The sequence below is a fragment of the Hypanus sabinus genome, chromosome 20 (genome assembly GCF_030144855.1).
Source record: "Hypanus sabinus isolate sHypSab1 chromosome 20, sHypSab1.hap1, whole genome shotgun sequence".
Taxonomy (NCBI): domain Eukaryota; kingdom Metazoa; phylum Chordata; class Chondrichthyes; order Myliobatiformes; family Dasyatidae; genus Hypanus; species Hypanus sabinus.
In genome coordinates, this window is record NC_082725.1 from 56,862,823 (window position 1) to 56,884,802 (window position 21,980).

The window sequence follows — 21,980 nt, forward strand, 5'->3', positions numbered from 1 at the left end:
TGCACACATGTAACCGATTCACTGACTAATCTGTATATCTTTGGAATGCTGAAACAGGAGCACCCAGCAGAAACGAACCCAGGTCGGTGGTGCTGGAAGAGTGTTACGTGAAGTGTTTTACCATGCCATCATCATTTTAACTAGATTCAATTTTACTTAAACTACTGGAAAAGAATTCTGCACTGCTGCATGTTTTAAAGTTCAAGTAAATTCAATGTTCAAAGCAAGTTTATTATTAAAATACATACATGTCACCATATACATATAACCCTGAGACTAATTTTCTTTCATACACAGTAAATCCAAAAAACGCAATAGAAACAATGAAAGACCACACCCAACAGAACGGACAACCACTGTGCAAAAGAAAACAAACTCTGCAAACACAAAGAGAAAAATAAAATATATTTCTTGCTTATTCACTTATTATTAGTAAGTTGTGGGGACATTCCAATGATGGGGCAAGTGAAGTTGAGTGAAATTATTCCTTCTGGTTCAAGAGCCTGATGGTTGAGGGGTAATAACTGTTCCTAAAGCTGGTGGTGTGAGTCCTGAGACTCCTGTAACCTTCTTCCTGATAGCACAACAAGAAAGCATGTCCTGACTGGCAGGGGTCTCTGTGATGGATGCTACTTTCCTGCGACATTTCATGTAGATGTGCTCAATGGTGGGGAGGGCTTTACCTGAAATTTATAAACACAAAGAAATGTTTTTGCTCAAGAGTATCCAACTGGGGCAGCTGAGGACTTGCTGCTTTGAAACATGAATTGCAGACAAGCTTAGATGATGTTTTCATATGTAGCAGTGTTCCATTTGTAAAGACAAAAATAGGACCACCAACAATTTCAGTTGTTTTATTATGGAGAAATTTGCTAATGCGTACAATGATTCTGGTAGCACTAATCATCTGACAGGAGTCATCAGAAACAACTTTATAAATCCTAGATTAAACCAGTTAAGAATTGTGTTGTTAATTATTTACTCTTTAGTTTCACTGAACATTGTAAATGAATCAGTGGTAGTCATTTCTTATTATTGAAAACACCACAATTTGTTAAAGTGCTTAATCTTAAAATATGACTCATGAATTGTTCATTGCCTAATTGTGAATATTTGTGTAATTTCCTTAAAAAATAACTTCACTTTCATGACGAGCCAGTGCTGGTGGTAGTGTTGTTCCACACGGACCTTTAAAATAAAATCTGCAAAGAAAAATATAAAGCATTAGACCAACAAACTACTTACTTCCATTGAATACAACTGGAATTCATCTTTAAAATGTGCAAAGGTATGAATGGAAGATATGTAACCTAATATTTCTAAGACACATTATGAAGAGAATTCGATTAAAAATCTAAACTAAATATTTGGATTTTTTGTTTAGTGCATTAGATAGGAACAAAAACATGGGACTTTCTGTGTTGTTTTATTTTCCTGCAGGGATGTTGCAATCAAACTATTTTATTTCCCTTAAACTGAGTCATCATTTCTCAAATAGAAGTAACTTCGGTCTTTTATCTGCGTGAAAAGTGTCATACAGTATAGAAACCAGCTTTCAATTCCACCGAGTTCTGCTAACCATCTAGTGCCTATTTACACTAATCCTGTTTTATTCCCCAGATTTTCCTTACACGAGACACAGGCTACAGATGATGGCATCTAGAACAAAAATCAACTGGAAGAACTGAGCAGCAGCTAGCTAGACAAGTAGTGGAACTGCTTGACCTGCTAAGTTCTTCCAGCAGATAGTTTACTTTACCTTTAGTTCAAAGACAATGTACAGTGGCTTTGTCAATGTCTTCAGGATGCAGGAGGAAGCTGGAGCACCAGCAGGAAAATCATTCAGTTATAAGTGACTGTGCAAACTCTACAGATAGGATCCAAGTTGGGATTGAACTGGAGCTTTAAGTCAGCAGCTCTACTAGCTGTCATGTGTTAGCTGCATATATAAATTGAGATGTCTTATAACAAAGGATAAGGTAAATTAATTTCCAATATTGTTATATTGCTACTTTTAATAATGATTTTATGGCTGTCATGCATCTGAGTTGCGCTTTTATACTGCTGGACATTGCTTCTACTGGCTGATTACTTGATTTTATTTATTGTTTATTTATTTTATTTGTTGTTTTATAGCATTGAGTACGAGGGTTGCAAATTCATTTTTGCTGTATTGGTGCATGACAAATTGTACTATGCAATGACAAAGATATTGCATTACATTTCAAGATGTTAAAAACTATACACCTATTTGTAGTTAAACTACCTTTCAGTTAAATTATGTTAGATGGAATGAATTTATTCCTATTTAAAAGAAAGATTAAAGGAAGAACTGTCATAACAAAGAGATATTTTGGGCTAGGAGGTAGGTGACCCATGTAAACAAATTTATTGGCTACTTCAAATCAAGTGGTATTGGCATGCACTGATTCTGTATCCCTGCTCCCCCAGGTAACTGTCATTCAATTTCCATCCACCTTCATAAAGTCAACCAAGTAGCATTTGGCAACTGATTTACACTCAGATAGAATTGATTGATAATGGTAAAGTGAAGTGAGTACACAAAGGTGAGCATAAATAAAAGGGCTGGAGAGCAGAGCTTGGGAAGCAGGTTGATGGAGCAAATGAGGCCTGAAGATTGCGTACATACCCCTGCAGAAACAAGAGCATTCCTGACAAAAGCAAGATGTAGGATTGGCCCAGGGAGAATATCTTACAAAGAGGTGAATGAAATAAGGTAATGCAGCCTAGGCCTGCCTATCACATAAACTCGGAGTGCCCAGATGTTCAAATACCAACATGTCTATCTTTTAAAACACCTGTTCCTCCTGTAGTAATACAGAAAGCAGCAGTTTCTATAAGAAAATCGAACATTTTTTTCCAGTTGATTCTTAATTTTCAACCTGTTTTAGTGGTCAAAAGTGTATCACATTCATCTGGGAAGATAAAAGTGATGTTTCAATTAATGAAACATCTTATTTTACATTACAAACACAAGGAAATCTGCAGATGCTGGAAATTCAAACAACACACACAAAATGGTGGTGGAACACAGCAGGTCAGGCAGCATCCATAAGGAGAAGCACTGTCGATGTTTCGGGCTGAGACCCTTCGTTAGGACTCCACTGTCGACATGCCGAAATGTCAACAGTGCTTCTCCTTTTAGATGCTGCCTGGCCTGCTGTGTTCCACCAGCATTTTGTGTGTGTTATATTACATTAAGTTAGATTGATTTCCTTTGTCACCAAATCCGTTCTTTCTGCTAACTTGGTTTGTCAAACATTACCCCAATGTTCGTGAGATTTTGGTTTAAGCATTTGGACATGAAACCAGATGAAATGGAAGCATCATTCACCTAATTTTCTCATTCAGGTGAATGATAAATTTCTTAAAAACTTTGTGCAGAACCCCATTAAGTACAAAAAAGGTTGACAGAAAAGAAACAAGTTTATTTAAGAAACCTGCAAATTATGTTATTCAACAATATTAAAATAATTTGCATAGAAATTATCAATCCTTTACACTAGAATAACAATTACTAAGTGTTTTTTCACCTGTATTGTGACAAAAGATTCAAAAACTAAAATTAACTAATCATACACTGCAAACCCATCTCCATAAGATCTTAGAATGCCAGAATTTCAAACAAAGTCAGCTTAATATTAGGAAAAGTGTCAAACTTCTTTACTCCACTGTATCATAAATGCAGGCACATACAGCTGGCTAAGTGCCTAACCAGGGCATAATGTTCACCCACCTGAATTTTGTGGTGGCATTTGAGGTTTGAGTGTTGAACTCTGCAACTGGCACACCCCTTGCAGCTACCTGGGGAGCAAACAATGCTGCTGGATAGACGATTGATGAAGTTCCAACCTAAGTAAACAATTCCAAAAGCATACAATCTAACTTGCATTGCATGGAATCCCAAGTTTAATTAATGCACAGAATTATTTAATATAACAAGCTTTTAAACTTTCAATATTGAGATTTAACTTGCCGTAAGGTTAATACACCTAATTTAAGGAGGACATTGTTAAATCAATTTTTTTTTAAAACAGCAATACATCTGACACCAAATCCAAAATATTGGATTGAAAGTTTAAAACAAGCCTTTCAAATACTCCAGCAAAAGTAAAATATCTTACTGCCCATCACATTTTTACCTTTTCAGTTGCTGCTACATTGTGTCTATGCTCTGCCTTACAGCTTTGTGCCTTAACCCAGATACACATTTTGGTTCTAATATGTTTAACTGGACTGAAAAAAGGAAGCCATGCTACCATAAAACCGGGAATGATCCATTAACAGACCCTCTTTCACAACGCAGAGCAGACTCTTTAATGAATTAATCCCAAACCGGCTTGGCAAGAATTTAGATGTCTTAGCCTTAAATCAATTCTACATTGTACCTAAATCCAGTTAAGTAACCTGAAATTGCAGTGAGATTGAGATCTATAAACAGAAATCACTGTTTTTCCTGTAGCAATCAACAAATATAGGTTAATGAAAGCTGATTTTTTTAATCTCATGGAAGTTAGAATACAAAGAAGTGCAAATTAGGTAACAATTGTACAAATATCTAGCTAGTTCCCATTTAACAATTAATTTGTATACTAGACCTTGGACAATATGGAAGTCTGGTTCCCAAGAACAGTACCACAGCTAGGTTACGAAGATTGATCATATGAACTGGAGTGTTAATGTTTTAAATGTGGAGAGGTGATACCCAAAGGGTGAAATCATCCTGGGCTGGCCTAGATGATACCCATAATTGAATTTAGAGCTAGGATATCAGTCATATCAGGAAGGATTACTTTATACTGTAGTTAGGGAAAATAAGCAATTCTTCTGCAATCCCACCTACTAAAAGCTGTCAACAGTCAATTAAGAAGTTCAGAGTTGAGGATTAATGAGTGTTTTGTCATTGAAGGTTATGGAACCAAGGCAATAAATGGAATTATGAGACACAAAAAGTATGATCTAATTGAATAGCAAAACAGACATGAAAAGAGGCAGAATGGCCTATTTTGGTTTTATGTTAACATCCAAAAAGGAATTAAGGTGTTAGAACCATTGTATTCTGTGTTGTGCATTTATTATGTTGGTTGTGGTAACTAGTCTCATTAGTGGGGACATGGTAAAAGCAAAAAAAAGTGTCATATTCTTGCTTACTTCATGGTAGTTTGCGGCTTTGGACCGAGGGAGGTCATATCTTGGCTGACTACTTAATATTGCTTCAAGATCACATGTTTGCTAATTAGTAATATGGCACCAAAATAAGGAATTTGACTGTTTGCAAACAATCATTTCATTGGAGGTGGGGGTGTGTGTGCAAGTATAACAACAGACTTTTCTGTTATTTGTGTTTTAAGATAAGTTGTTGCAGGCTAGCAGCAAATATTGTGTCTTTGGATTAGTTTTGCTACACAAGGGTTGTAAAGAAAGAAAACAGGGCACTCGGCTCACTACGTTCACACCAGCCAGTGGCCACCAATCTGTACAAATTCCATTTTCCTGCCGCAGCCTTCGATATCTAAGCGATTTAAGTGATGGGCTACACACTTCTTATATACTGTCAGTGAATTTGCCTCCTCCACTCCCTCCTCTGGCAGGGTGCTCCAAGAACCCAGCACTCTGATGATAAAGCTGTTCTTCAGATGCACACCTTACCCAAATCTAGTTTTGTTCACAATGGGTATAATTTTACTGATGTCCTCCCTGTCTGTAACTCTTGAAATGTTATAAACCTCAATCATGTCCACTGGTATCTTCCCGCTCTCCAAAAGAAAACATACCTAGCTTCTCCAATCTCTCCTCATAATCTTCCACCTACACAACATCCTCATGAATCTCCTCTGCACATCTTCACCCTTAACCAGAGCCATGAAACATTTATATTTTGCAATTTATTTAGGTATCATCTCACAAATGACAACCCTAATTCTTAAAGTAAATGAAAATTAAATAACTTTCATGTAATTAATTTAATTATATTTCCCAATATTTTAGTTGATTAAAAGGAGGAAAAAATATATCAATGATCACTATTCTTAAAGCTAATGACCCAAGTTGAGAAAGGGCACAAAGCCTACACCTTGTAGATTAAATTAGGGGACATCAATGGTGATGCCAATTTACTGGCACCTCTGACTGAAACAAGTAAAAACACTTAATTGAACATTCTACTTTGTCTGGAATGACTTGAATGATGGGTTCTCAATACTGTTACACCAATGGCCAGCTCAGAGATAAGTCAGGACAGACATGATTAGAGGAGATATTTGTGTTTCATCATTTCACAGATCATCTCAAAAAGAGAAAGGCAGCTTGGATATAGAATGAGTAAATAAACATAGTTTTCTGTCATACTCAGGGAATATCCTGACATCAGAAAAACATTGTTGGATAATAGTTTGACTCTGGAAAACAAATCTATGCCTGATTTATCCTTACTGTAGCTTAAGGGGTTTTGCTTCTGAATCAAAGTTACTCAAAATGTTTTTTTAAATACATAGCTGGCCAGGCAAAGGATTAATGTTCTTGGATATAATTATTTCACAAGCAGTGACTTTTCTGTTATTTGTGTTTTAAGATAAGTATTTTGGATATAAGCATACAAATTTGGGACAAGTTTTACATGGGTAATCTATTGTTTTTTGTGAGAGAGGGATGGGGGTTGGGGATTGATGTTATCATTGTTTTTTTTAACAGGGAGGGGGTTGGGGGTTTGACATCATCATTCTTATTTTCTTTTTGCAAGGGAGGGGGTTGGGGATTTGAGGCTTTTAATGTTCTAGCTGCTGTTTTCCGTGTGAGTGATCTGTCAGTTTTTATGTGAAGGAGGGGTGGGGATTTTGGGGTTTGCGAGTTTTTTTGTGTCCGGGGGAGTTTTCTTTCAATAACTCCTATGGTTTTTTGTATTTCATGGCCATCTGGAGAAGACAAATATCGAGAGTTGCATACTGTGACAATTAAATGAATGATTGAACCTTCAATATTATTTTCTGATTTTCTTTCAAAGTCTTAAGCCACCATCTCACTTCTGCATTACCAGGCATGACAAGATACAATAGTGCCAGGTTAGCCAGTCAAATCTGAGCCATCTATTTTGTACTATTCATAGTTCAAGTACATTGGGCAAAGGCTTGCTATCATCTCCATTAAGCATATCACATTCCGAAATATCCCTTCCTGTGATGTAATGTAAGCAAATGTCTACTTGCCAAAAGACAAAGGTCACAAATCTCTAGTTCCTTGTTCACTTCCATCAGGACATCTGAATCTAGAGTCTCTCCAAACCACACGACGTGCGGACGAAGCAGACCATTGCAACCCATCTCTTCACATCTAAAAAAAAGTGTTAAGAATTCTACATTGAAAGAACAAAATTAGAAAATTTAATTTCCTCTTGTGTTAATGCACCTGATCAGAAACTAGGACATAAGAAACAACAGGGAAGAGCAGGATAAGGACAGGACACATGTCCATGATGCAACAGCTGGGCACTCCAAATCTTTACATTTTTAATTATTTCTTTGCTGTGGATTTACAGAACATTTCAACATTGCTTAATCAAAATAATCAACTATAATGACCATGAGCACCCTCTCCTGCTCCATCTACCACCACTCTCCTCCACCAGACTTTATCCTCTCATTGAGCTTCTCATTAGACTCCAATCAACACCTTGCGATGAGAAGGCATTATGATGATCACTGCAAGTCACAACTGAGCCTGTTTTTCACAGGTATTGTGAAACAATATGTTGTCTAGTCCAAGTTAGGACCCTTCTCTGAGAAAAATCCTGGAGGTGTTGCTGTATCATTGCTGACTGAATCTGTTGGTCAGAAAGTCAACAACTAAATTGCAAAATTGAGTCTAGAAGTTTTGATACAATTTTGCTTTGAATTGTAGTACTGAAGGCAGAGGTGCAGTCAATAAGCAATAGTCCAACATGCGTGTCTTTACTGTCCAGCTGAGTGCAAGGCCACGGAGGTGGCGGTTGCCAGTGGCTGAGGTTGTCTGGGAGGCTGAAGTTACTGTGTGCCTAATCTACTATTCCCAACACACTTATGACTGTGTGCCCAGATTCTGCTCCAACTCCATCTACAAGTTTGATGATGATAATCTTTTCAAATAATGATGAGCTGCAGTACAGGAAAGAGATGCCGAGCCTAATGACATGGTGTCATGACAACAACCTTTCATAACAAAAGAGCTGGTTATTGACTTCAGGAAGTGGAGGGGGTGTGCATGTGCTATTTGCATCAACAGTGTTGAGGTTGGAGGGTTGAAAGGTTCAAGTTTCTAGGAGTGACCATCACCAATAGGTTGTTCTGGTCCAAACACATTAATGTCATGCCAAAAAAAGCTCAAAATACCTCAAATTCATCAGGAAGCTAAAGAAATTTGGCATGTCTCCTTTGGCCCTGACCAATTTTTAAATCAATTCACTGGAAAGCATCCTACCCAGCTGCATCATACTTGGCATAGCAACTACTCTGCCCTTGACAGTAAGAAACTTGTGCAGAGTTGTGGATGCAGCGTAGCATATGATGGAACCCATTCTCTACATAAAGGATTGTCTGCATTTCTAATTGCTTTGGTAAAGCAGCTAATATAATCAATGCCCCCACCTGCCACGGCATTTTCTCTTTTGCTCCCCACCCCCCAATCAGGTAGAAGATACAAAAGACACCAGGCTCAAGGAGAACTCCTATTCCACTGGTACAAGACTATTCATCAGTTCACTGGTATGAAAAGATGAGCTTCTGACCTCACAATCCATGTTGTTATGAGCTTGCACTTTATTGTCTCTCTGTACTGCATTTTCTATGTAACTGTAACACTTTACTCTGCACTGTTATTGGTTTACCTTGTACCACCTCAATGCATTGTTGTGATAAATATATCTGTATGAATGGTAAACAAGTTTTTCAATGCACTTTGGTAGATGTGACAATAATAAACCAATTTACCAGTTTAGGTGGAGTCAATGTCTGGACTAATCCTATGACTGAGGCTTGACTTCATTTTATTCTTCAGTGCTGAAGTTCCAGATCTTAAATGTGTCATCATTATTCTCATTTCTGTGCAATTTATCTAAAAAAATTTTACTGTTGAAAAACAGGCCATTAAATCTATAAACTCTTGGCCAGAAATCATCTTTGAAGTGTGCTACCCTTCCTCAAAGCCATAAGATACAGGAGCAGGATTAGGCCGGTCGCCCTGTTGAGTCTGCTCTGCCATTCCATTATTGCTGACTGATTATCCCTCCCAATCCTATTCTCCTGCCTTCTCCCTGTAACCTTTCATATTCTGATAATCAAAATTTTATTAACTTCCACTTTAAATATACTCAATATACACAGCCATCCAAGTCAATGAATTCCACAGATTCAGCATCCTCTGGCTAAAGTAGTTCATTTTCATCTATTCTAACTGGACATCTCTCTATTTTGAGGCTATATCTTCTGGTCCTAGACTCACCTGCTAAACAAAATGTCCACTCTATCTAGGCCGTTCACAATTCAATAGATTTCACTGAGATTTCCCCACAGCAAGTCTAAACTCCAGCAAGTATAAGCCCAGAGCCATCAAGTGCTCCTCATATTAGTCCTTTAATTTCCATAATCATTCTTGTGAACCTCCTCTGGACCCCTCCGGTACCAGCACATATTTTCTTAAATAAGGGGCCCAATTGCTCACAATAATCCAAGTGCAGCCTGACAAATGCCTTATAAAGCTTCAGCATGACATCCTTGCTCTTATATTCTAGTGCACTCAAAATGAATGCCAACATTCCATCTGCTTTCCTTGCCACTGACTCAACATGCAACCTTTAGGGAATGCTGCACAACCTTCTGAGAGAATCTCCCAATTACAGGTGTCCCGTTTTTCAAACGTTCACTTTACGACACCTCACTGTTACGAAAGGTCTGCATTAGTTACCTGTTTTTGCTAACAGAAGGTGTTTTCACTGTTACAGAAAAAGGCAGCATATGAAAAAGGCAGCAAAGCTCCTCCCCTAGAACTGCATTCTAGCCACCATTGCTTAAACACATGCCTGTGAGCACCTGTGCTTTATCTCGATTTATTTTGTGCATCCGTAAGAAAGGTGAGTTCTAAGGTATTGGAAAAGCCTAAAAGAGCTCATAAGGTTGTTACACTTAGTGTAAAACTAGACATAATTAAGCGTTTCGATCATGGTGAACGAAGTAAGGACAAAGTGAGTTTGGTTTGTGGAAGTTGACGAAGATGATGTTGAAGAGGTTTTGGCATCCCATGAACAAGAACTGATAGATGAAAAGCTGATGCAATTAAAAGAGGAAAGGATAACAATCAAAACCGAATGCAGTAGTGAACTGACCGAAAGTGAAGTCCTCCATGAACTGAACGTGAAGCAACTGCGAGAGACTTTCGCTGCGATTGATAATGCTAGAATGATTGCAGAAAAGTACGACTTTAATTCTGAAAGGGTACGTAGGTTTAGGGCATATTTGCAAGATGGTTTGAGTGCTTACAAAGAACTATGATAGAAAAATGCGCAAGGCTAAGCAATCAAGCATACTGTCATTTTTCAAGCCTTCCACATCAGATGACGAACCTTGAACCCTGACCTTCGACATCCAGGCAGGCATAGAAGAAGAATTATATTAGTTTCAATATAATTATGGAGAATTATAATTTAAAGGAGAAATTTTGAGGGTACAGAATCTTTATGTTCCTGTTAGGTTGAAAGGAAATGTTAAAATTTGAGAGAGCCATGGTTTTCAAGGGGTATTGGAAACTTGGTTCAGAAAGAGAGAGATCTACAATAAGTATCGGCAGCATGGAGTAAACAAGGTGCTCGAGGAATATAAAGAATGTAAAAAGAATCTTAAGAAATTAGAAAAGCTAAAAGATACGGGGTTGCTTTGGCAAGTAGGTGAAAATAAATCCACAGGGTTTTTACAGTTATATTAATAGCAAAAGGATAGTGAGGGGTAAAATTGGTCCCTTAGAGAATCAGAGTGGACAGCTATGTGTGGAGCCAAAAGAGATGGGGGAGATTTTGAACAATTTCTTTTCTTCGGTATTCACTAAGGAGAAGGATATTGAATTGTGTAAGGTAAGGGAAACAAGTAGGGTAGTTATGGAAACTATGATGGCTAAAGAAGAGGAAGTACCAGTGCTTTTAAAGAATATAAAAGTGGATAAGTCTCCAGGTCCTGACAGGATATTTCCTAGGACCTTGAGAGAAGTTAGTGTAGAAATAGCAGGGGCTCTGACCGAAATATTCAAATGTCATTAGAAACAGGGATGGTGCTGGAGGATTGGCGTATTGGTCATGTGGTTCCATTGTTTAAAAAGGGTTCTAAGAGTAAACCTAGCAATTAATGGCCTGTAAGTGTGACGTCAGCAGTGGGTAAATTAATGGGAAGTATTCTTAGAGATGGTATATATAATTACCTGACAATTTTGACAAATCTTATTGAATTTTTTGAAGAGGTTACTAGGAAAGTTGACGAGGGTAAAGCAGTGGATGTTGTCTATATGGACTTCAGTAAGGCCTTTGACAAGGTTCCACACGGAAGGTTAGTTAGGAAGGTTCGATCGTTAGGTATTAATATTGAAGTAGTAAAATGGATTCAACAGTGGCTGGATGGGAGATGCCAGAGAGTAGTGGTGGATAACTGTTTGTCAGGTTGGAGGCCAGTGACTAGTGGTGTGCCTCAGGGATCTGTACTGGGTCCAATGTTGTTTGTCATATACATTAATGATCTGGATGATGGGTTGGTAAATTGGATTAGTAAGTATGCAGATGATACTAAGGTAGGCGGCGTTGTGGATAATGAAGTAGGTTTTCAAAGCTTGCAGAGAGATTTAGGCCAGTTAGAAGAGTGGGCTGAAAGATGGCAGATGGAGTTTAATGCTGATAAGTGTGAGGTGCTACATTTTGGTAGGAATAATCAAAATAGGACATGGTAAATGGTAGGGCATTGAGGAATGCAGTAGAACAGGGTGATCTAGGAATAATGGTGCATACTTCCCTGAAGGTGGAATCGCATATGGATAGGGCGGTGAAGAAAGCTTTTGGTATGCTGGCCTTTATAAATCAGAGCATTGAGTATAGGTGTTCGGATGTAATGTCAAAATTGTACAAGGCATTGGTGAGGCCAAATTTAGAGTATTGTGTACAGTTCTGGTCACCGAATTATAAGATGTTAACAAACTAGAGTACAGAGGAGATTTACTAGAATGTTACCTGGGTTTCAGCACCCAAGTTATAGAGAAAGGTTGTTCAAGTTAGGTCTTTATTCTTTGGAGTATAGAAGGTTGAGGGGGGACTTGATAGAGGTATTTAAAATTATGAGGGGCATAGATAGAGTTGAAGTGGATAGGCTTTTTCCATTGAGAGTAGGGGAGATTCCAACAGGAGGACATGAGTTGAGAGTTAGGGGGCAAAAGTTTAGGGGTAACACGAGGGGGAACTTCTTTACTTAGAGAGCGGTAGCTGTGTGGAAAGAGCTTCCAGTAGAAGTGGTAGAGGCAAGTTCGATATTGTCATTTAAAAAAGAAAAATTAGATAGGTATATGGACAGGAGAGGAATGGAGGGTTATGGGCTGAGTGCAGGTCAGTGAGACTAGGTGAGAGTAAGCATTCAGCATGGACTAGAAGGGCCGAGTTGGCCTGCTTTGTTATTTGGTATGATTTGGCAAGGCATAGCTTAAAGGTTACTGGAGAGAGTGCTTCTGCGAGAGCGCTTGCGCCAAATGTTTCTGCTGAGAGCACTTCGCTTGTGAGATTTTTGCTATAGTAGACATTGCTGCAGAGAAGTATTTCTACTTTATATAGGCTGTGTATTTATCATATCATTCCTGCTTTTACTATGTTACTGTTATTTTAGGTTTTATGTCTTATTTGGCATGATTTGGTAGGTTACTTTTTGGGTCTGCGAATACTCACAAATTTTTCCCATATAAATAAATGGTAATTGCTTCTTCACATTACGACATTCCGGTTTACGAACCATTTCATAGGAACACTCTACCTTCGGATGGCAGGGGAAACCTGTACTGAGAGACATCTATAGGGAGAGATTGGGCTGGCTACTTCTTCATTCTGTACAATGTACGAAACTTATAGGTACAGAGGAGTATAAAATCATGAGAGGCATAGATAGAATGAATGCACTCGGTCTTTTCCTGAAGTCAAGAACTTGAGGGGAGGTTTAAGGCAATAGGAGAAAGACTACAAAATCTTGAAGGGCAACTTTTTAAAAAAATAAGACAAAGGGCTGTGGAATGAGTCGGCAGAGCAAGTGGTTAAGGCAGGCACAATAACAAATTTTAAAAGACAGTTGGATAGGTGCATGAATTGGAAAGGTTCAGAAGGTTATGGGCCAAACACTATCAAATGGGACAATCTTTGGTACGGCACCTTGGACTCCAGGACCAGTTGGGCCAAAGGGGCTGTTTCTGTGCTGTATAGCTCTACGGGTTTATTGTTCTAATTTCATACTCTTCCTGAAAACAAAAATCAAAATAAAATCTTTGCTCCCAACCCCTGCTAAATTTCTTTCTGTCCACTTCTGGAAACAGGATTAGAATACGGACCAAGATCCACCATCAGCCCATTACAATGAACTTCTACTGTTACCATGACTACACATTCTTCCACCTCACCTCCTAGATTTTATTTCACCAATTTTATAATTTGATTATGCCCGTTTCTGTAACCGGTGTTTTCTATTTTTTTTCCCTTTACTAAGGACTCCTTTCCACTCTGGCTGACTGTGCTCTCAATTTCCAACAGTTATCTGAAAGTTATCACATTTTTCCAAAATCCTGATAGGCTAAACCTTGTCATCACTAACAATCCAACATTGACATATCTAGCACAATTACAAAAATAAGTTTCCTTTCCCAGCATTCCAAAGCGATCATTCACTCCAGTACTCCCTAACTACTTCTCAGTTACCCTTACATCCCTCAGTATCCAAAGAAACAGGAAGTATAACACCTGTCCTTCTAATATTTCCCCATTGTCTGGGACCCAAATCATACTTAAGAGTGAAAGAGACTTGCACTCGGCTCTTTTTAGTACATTATGATTATTGCTCATTACAACTTTAATTCTTCACCTTATGCTCAGAATGATTCCTGTTTTCCTTCAATGAGGCCCCTGTACCTTCTTCCTGATGGCAGCAGTGAGAAGAGAGCATGTCCTGGATGGTGGGGTTCTCTGATGATGGATGCTGCTCTCCTGTGACAATGCTTGTGTATATTAAACAAATTGTGATTTCTTGCAGATGATGCTCTCATCTTTATCCTCTAGGCTATGTAACACTAATCAGCTAAATGACCAAGAAAAAGATACACAAGGCCTCTACCAAAACCATTTTCGAAGCTACACAAACATTGATAGATATCACAAAACTAAACAACATACTGAAACAAAAAACTTTGCTAGCAGAACATTTGAAAATAATATTGATCCAAACTAATAATAAGCACATTTTCTCTTTCCACAGATACTGCCTGACATATAATTTTTTCCAGCATTTTCTGCTCAGGTTTTAGTAAATTTTCATTTACTAAATGTCAAAGCCTAGAAAGCTTTGTGGGATGTGATAAGGTGCTATAGAATAGCTTGTATTTAACTCTGAACTCTAAACTAACTTTTAAGAATGGGTGAAAACTATCTTGACAAATTTAAACTTGAAATAATTTTCAATGTCAAGTTGAACATTTTACAGATAAAAGTCAATACATTTACTGCAGATCTGTGAAGGACTTTGCCTACTTGTGGTATAGAGTGAAACAAGTGCTTCAGGACCACTATACACCTCAATACAATTATATCTACCTGGGAAGGTTCTCAACTGGGATTCTGGCATCTTCTGTATCAGGATCTGGTGCACTTGAAAGAAAAAAGAATATTTTAAAATCTTACAGCACCATTATCAGCCTCTCTTAAATATTTTAAACATTACACAGCAATCATTCAGTGTATCAGTTTACTCCTGGTAAAGTGATATATATCATTTTGTTTATTTCTGGTAAACATCGTTTGGTCTAATACCAAATGGTCCATTCACAACACGTTTCATCTATTCCAAACGTCTTTCAAAATCAATCTAACTCATTGTGGTTAGGATATTACAACCTAAATAAAAATCATTAACTGGATCAAACATGCAATATACAGAGAGTGGTTCTCACTGATTTATGAAAAAAGACAATGCAGTCCTGAAGGAACACCAAAAATAAATATCAGGGCAGGCTGCAAAATACAACAGATACATCACAAATATTAGTTTTATTAAATCATTACCCTTTTCCAGCTAAGGCCGGACAGATAGGACTCCTGTAATTCTCTGATACATTTTTACAGCTCGTGCAGCGTGTTTTGAATAAACTGCCTAAAAAATCACAAAATTAAGTTGATTAAAACAAATGCAAATACACCAACTAACATGCTCAGTAAGTTAACGAACAACTAAAGAATACATATGGCAATCTTCAGTGCATATTATATTTGAAGATTATGGTTTCATTGAATAATGGTCTGAATTAAGTTTTCTATTTATTAACAGAATTTTTTTTAAAGTCAGCATTCCCTTAATAAAAAGGCACTTACTATCCTCAAGACCAAGAGGACAGATGTATCAATACTCATCAACTGAAATGCCAGCACATCTGCTGAACTAAGAGGCAACAACAATTTACAGGGTGAGGTTGTAGTTTTATATTACTATTACTTTGTCAACTCAGGTTTATATTAACTGGATGACAAATTGTAACCAACCTTTGTGTATGGGATATACAGTCAAATTTCCCGGGAAGGTTAATGCTCTTTGTCTGACCTGTCACACAGCAAATTACAATCCATGAATATATTCTTTGGACTGTCTACAGCAGACCTGATAAATTGAGGGTGGTTCCATCAAACATTTATGAAGATGGAATACACATGCAAGGTGAAAGTAGATAGAAGAATCTACAGATCAATTGAGTAAATCACATATACTTACACAGAAGCACATCCTGATACTAAGTTTTTTTTAGTTGTGTTTTTAGGGCAGCATCCCCTAAAGTTTCCACATCAATTTCCCTTTTATAATAGAATTGAATGTTCAGTTATCAGGTGATGCAGGGACTTGTTGGTGAAGTCTCCCTGAAATTCCTATCAATATGGCATATATTGTGCCTCCAATTGCAACAATGGTCAATGCAAGATTACACAACAACCTTCCAGACTAGATGTAAAATTCTAGAACTTCAAGAAATTTACTTTCTTTCTCTGTATCAGACTGATAGCCCATTCCTTGTGCAAGTCAACCATGATATTGACTCACATTTTCTCTTTCCATTAGTGTAGCCTGATTTGCTGGATATGCCCCCAGCCCTTTATTTCATAACACTCTGTGCTTTGTTTGTGTTATCTCTCCATTAATCTGCCAACGAGAGGACTACTACCTCTGATCCTCATGCTATCCACTGCCTCAGCCTGTCACAGAAATTCTTTTTGTCCTATCTGTCCCTTCCTTCGCCTTCTCTGCAAATTAAAACTAACCAGTCCTTACTATTTCACAGTTCTGATGAAAGGTTTTCAACCTGAAATGTTAACTCTACTCCACTCTCTACAGAGGTAGTCATGGAAAGAAAAACAGAGGCAACATTGCTGACTGACATGATGAGCATTTCTAACATGGTGTTTCTATTTCAGGCAGCCAGCATCTGTAATTTTTCTTTTTATTTTCATCTTACAAACAAAAAATATCCATTTTACATGTCTGCAGTGAGACATTTGTACTTATGATCAAAGTTGAGCAATTTTGATGCTGATGGGAAAGATCCAACAGTATTTTTGCAGAGTGCAAATTGGTAAGCAATTGTGATCTGCACCAGTAAGGGCAGGAATTCTGTATTTTCAATCATTTCTTGATGCATTATATAATGTAATAAAACTGAGTCATGGTTATACACCTTTTCAATTAAAATATTTCTCGCTTTTTATTATATATTTACATTATGGTCTTCATCTGTGCTGTTGTCTGTGAGGAGGGAACTAATAAAGGGAGGAAAGCAGCAAAAGAGCAACAGGAAAAAAATGAAAGCTCATACTTTTAATTTGTAATTATAACATTAGTAGGAAGCTCTAACATAGAGCAATATAGCATGGAAAAAGGCCCTTCAGCCCAACTGCTCCATGCTGACCATAGCATCCTCCCTACTAGTTCCACTTGCCCATGTTCAGCTCAAAACTCTCCAAGACCCTCTTCTCTATTGTACCTATCCAAATATTGCAATTGTATGTCTTGACCACTTCCTCTGATAGCTCAGTCCAAGTACACACTGCCCCCTATTTAGAGGAGTTACTTCTCAGGTTTCTATTAAATCTCTCCTCTCTTCTCTTGTATCAGCACCCTCAAGTTTTGGACTCCCAAACCCTGATGAAAAGACCATGATTATCTGGACCCCTCTTGATTTTGTAAACTTCTGAGGTCACCTTTCATTCTCTTGTGTTCCAGAGAAAAAAGATCCAGTGGCCAATCTCTCCCTGACTCAGGCCCTCTAGTCCAGTCAACTTCCTCGTAAATTTCTTCTGCACTCCTGCCAGCTTCACAATGTCTTTCCTATAACAGGGGAAAAAACTGTACACAAGTGTGACCCTACCAATGTCTTGTGTAACTGCAACATAATAATCCCTATTCCTAAACTTGATGTGTTGACAATGAAGGCCAGCATGTTAAACACCTGGGTACTTGTTATTTTCAGTGAATTGTGCACATTTATTTCCAGCAACCTCTGTTCCAAAACACTCATCAGCATCCCCCCATTCACTGCAACATCCTATCCTCATCTGACTATTCAAAATGCACCTCACACTTGTCCAAGTCATCTCCTGTGGCACCACACATCGCTTTGTTGTGTTACAATGGCGCCTTGATGGTTTTTAACAGAACCTAGTCTCTCCTCAAGTAACCCTTTTACTGTTAATATAACCAAAGAACCTCTTGGGATTACCTTCAACCTGCCGACCAAATCCATCTCTAATCCACTTTTTGCCCTTCTGAATTCCTTCTTAAACCTACTCATAGACTTTATATATTTGATAGAGGTTAATTTGTACCTAGTTGTCCAAATGCAATCTACATTCCTGTATTTTTTCTTACTAGAGTCTCGATGTCACTCATCAGCCAAGGTTCCCTGAACTTGGTATATCTACCCTTTACCCCAACAGGTACATGCTACCTCTTTTAAAAGACCCACATGTCAACTGTTGCTTTGCCTTTAAATACTCAACACCAGCTAGATCCTCTTTAATGCCCTCAAGGTTGGCCCTGCTCCAGTTCAGGCCTTTAACCTACGGACTATTCTAAAATTAACAGAATTGCAGCCACTAGACCCCAACAGCTACTTCAGTTAATGGCTCTCCTCATTCTCTAAGGTCCAGTATTGCTCCTTCCGGAGTAGATTCCTCCATATATTGCATGAGGAAACTGTCTTGGACAATTATGCAACTGCCTTGAAATATCAGTCTATCATCAGGGTCATTAACATCATTATTAAAGCATTTAATCTCCCTATTACTCTCTAAAAACAGAATTAAGAACTGAGACAAATTGTAATTTCTATAATCATGGCTTTCAAAAGTACAAAGAGAGTACATACCATGAATTTCATAAATATTTTTGGATCCTGCTCTTTTGTGAAGCTCATCAATGTTCTGTGTGATAACTACAACTTTTCGGCCTTGCTTGCTCAGTCTAGCTTCACATTCAGCAATAGCAATGTGCGCAGAATTTGGATTTTTGCTCAACATCAGTTCACGACGGTAGTGATAAAATTCCCATACTCGAGAAGGATTTCGTGAAAATGCTTCTGGGGTAGCCAAATCCTGTTAATGGAAACAAGTGCACATGCAAAATTGAGACTTAATTTGTACTGTTTGAATTTATGGCCCGGAAATTTGGAAACAACAACATTCAGTAGTTGTCTTAATGGTAAATGAAATCGCCCTCAGTAAATAAATTCTACATTTGTATTTCAAAATTGGTTTAACATACATGCGTAATTATTGGAACAGTTTGTAGAAATATGCTAACAAGTCTACACCAAAAATTTAAACACTGATGGAAAGTGTCTTTCAGAACACCTCAAGCACTTTACAGTCACTGAAGTACTTTATGTCCAGTCATTGTTTTACTTTACAATATAGTATTGTTTTAGAAATGATAACCGAATGAAAGGATAAAGGATAAATGAAAACCCAGGGTAATTCCCTGAGAATCCTTGTATTAATAAAGTCCAGTTGATACAGATACTGATTTATCACTGGGAAATGTCATGAGATTTGTTGTCTTTGCAGCAGCAGCATGTAATAATAGAGCAATATGCAATAATAGAGAAAAATATGTGTATTTTATATGAAGAAGTTAAATTAAGTAAGTAGTGCAAAAAATAGAAGTGAGGTAGGGTTCAATGTCCACTCAGAAATCATTTAATCCCAAAAGACAGAACCTTTCAAGATGAAGCAACCCTCTGCATTATACTAGAGTGTAAGTCTAGGTTCTCGCTTGTCTATGGGTTGGTTCTGAACTACCCAAGTTCTGATTCAAGCAGCAAGGGGAAGAAAAAAAATCAAATGAGCCATGGCTGACATTCCAATGGTATGCGCCACAGAGTATGAAAGCAAACAGTGTACACGCTAGCAATATGTAACAGGCAGTTCAATGCAATTTTCAACCTCTATGCGTTTTCAAATGTGCAAGGAATTTAGTGGTTTGCTGCCTTGATTGATACAATGAGACACAAAGCATTGAATTGACTTTACAATGGATAGGCTTTAATGCATTGTAACCAAGACAACCAAGTTGAAAGCTAATCACATGTTTTTTTGAGCAATGGCCATAAAAGCATGTCAAATTATAAATTAAAACAAAATGTTGGAAATACTCAGCAGGTCAGGTAGCATCTGTGGACAGAGAAAGTTAATGTTTCAGCTTGAAGTAAATTGGGTAACTGAAGTACATTGTGCTCACAGTAAAAGGGCTGCAGTTTAAACTTTTATTGGGGGGTGGGGTGTGTATGTGTGTGTGGGCACACGAGCACTTTTTAAATGCTAAACAAAATGGTATTGTTGGTACTAGTGAATGAGGGTTACAGTTTTCCCCCCTCTAAGAACAAAATAAAATAATCTTCTCTCTGTAATGGTATACCTTCCAATTCTTTCAGAGCCTCTGTTAGAGCTCTGTCTCAATGTGAATTAATCCAAAAGCCTACTTGGATAACTCACAATTTATTGCAAAATTTAGGCACATGTACATTCTGAATCTAATTATTAATAGCTCAGAATTTGTGAAACATCACTAGGTGGAGAACACTATACATGTGTTACAGAAACAATCAGACCCAGATTTAGAAAGTACACCAAAAATTTACAAATACAATGAATTGGTAACTTGTCCTATGTCACCTACACTAAATACCCTATACAATAGAAAATGTATATAGGTTCAATATAGTACTGAAGCTATTCCTTGAGATATAGCGTGGAATTGGCCCTTTGGGCCAAGCTGCCCAGCGATCCCCCAACTTAATACTAGCCTAGTCATAATTTACAAAAGCCAACTAACCTACCAACTGCTACGTTTTTGGACTGTGGGAGGAAACCGGAGCACCTGGAGGAAACCCATGAAATCATGGGGAGAATGTACAAACTTCTTACAGGCAGTGGTGGGAATTGAACCCCCATCGCCTGTACTGTAAAGTTCATGCTAACCACTGTGCTACTGTGCCACTCAGTATCTACTTCAGAAATTGATTTCCAGGTACTTCAAAGGCGTTGATTTTCAGAAACAAAATGCAAGTGCACAACATGATAACAGATTTAGATAAACTTCTTCCCCAACACTTTAAATTGTATAGGCCAAATCAGCTATCATTATAAAAACTCAATAATTAAAGAGAAATGTCTAACTCTAAACTTGACATGAAAAAATAAAATTGAGGCAAGAACAAATATTGCATTAATATTGGGAAGGTGTTAGAACGTGGTCCCATTTTATACATGCGATCTTTTGCTGGCAACACTTTATCAAATTGAAATTCAACCCACATTTTGTCATTCCTGACTGGAATTGAATTGAATGAGATAAGTAAAATGAGTGTCCAAAAGCAAATCACCATCTTATAGTCATGCACAACCAGTTTTAAATGAAATGGAACATATATAGTATCACTCAACAACAAAGTAAATAATGTATTATTTTAGCACAACATCTAGCCCTGCAACGGATTAGGAAATAAAATGGAAAACAACCTGCAGAACTGATATACATTTCTATGTTTTAAAACAGCACCTTTTTACTTCCAATACCCCCTCACCCCCCGAAAGGATTGCTGGCATTAAAACATACAAGCAGTTTATTACCTAACTTTTGATTAAAAAGAAATAAAATTTAGGTTTCATTAGCTGGCCTCAGCCTTCCAGATCTGGGTTGATAATCTCTGCACACAAGAAAGAATTTGTATGTGTTGTTAAAATGTGCATGCAGAGCACAGATTTCCAAATACATTATAATGAACTTTCTATGTGCATATCATTTTGATAGGTCAAATATGATTGCAGAATATAGCATTAATGGCAATGGGGACCCTTTCTGAACTATATTAAAAATCTTTGAATTGTTATTGTTATGAAAATATAGATCTGGGCTATTATTATAAAACACTATATGGTAAAGTACTCTTTTTTTCCCTTTTTTTTACCAACCAGCTTTGTCTTGGTAGTGGGTGTAAATTTTTTTTAACATAATATAATTAACCATATTATTGTATTTCATAATTCTATTTATTTTACTTGATTGATCATGAATATGGGATACCGTGATTGTATCAGTGTGATTTATGATTTATCAGTGCATTTTGTGCTATCTTATTTTGATTTATAATAAGCATCCGTATGAATTCTGTATTTGTGTATATGA

General features: G+C 37.5%; 1 protein-coding gene across 3 annotated transcripts in view; it reads right to left on the reverse strand.

Annotated features, from left to right (window-relative positions):
* Nucleotides 1-210: 210 nt before the first annotated feature.
* The window catches only part of sirt5 (sirtuin 5), a 34,477-nt gene continuing 12,707 nt past the window's right edge, over nt 211-21,980 (reverse strand). For all 3 annotated transcript variants that reach the window (XM_059945570.1, XM_059945571.1, XM_059945572.1), the window contains exons 4-9: nt 18,664-18,889; nt 15,320-15,407; nt 14,852-14,905; nt 7,224-7,347; nt 3,758-3,873; nt 211-1,202 (exon numbers count right to left, since the gene is read on the reverse strand). In XM_059945570.1, the coding sequence (XP_059801553.1) occupies nt 1,127-1,202; nt 3,758-3,873; nt 7,224-7,347; nt 14,852-14,905; nt 15,320-15,407; nt 18,664-18,889 (684 nt within the window). In that variant the 3' untranslated portion in view covers nt 211-1,126. The remainder of the gene's footprint in view (nt 1,203-3,757; nt 3,874-7,223; nt 7,348-14,851; nt 14,906-15,319; nt 15,408-18,663; nt 18,890-21,980) is intronic.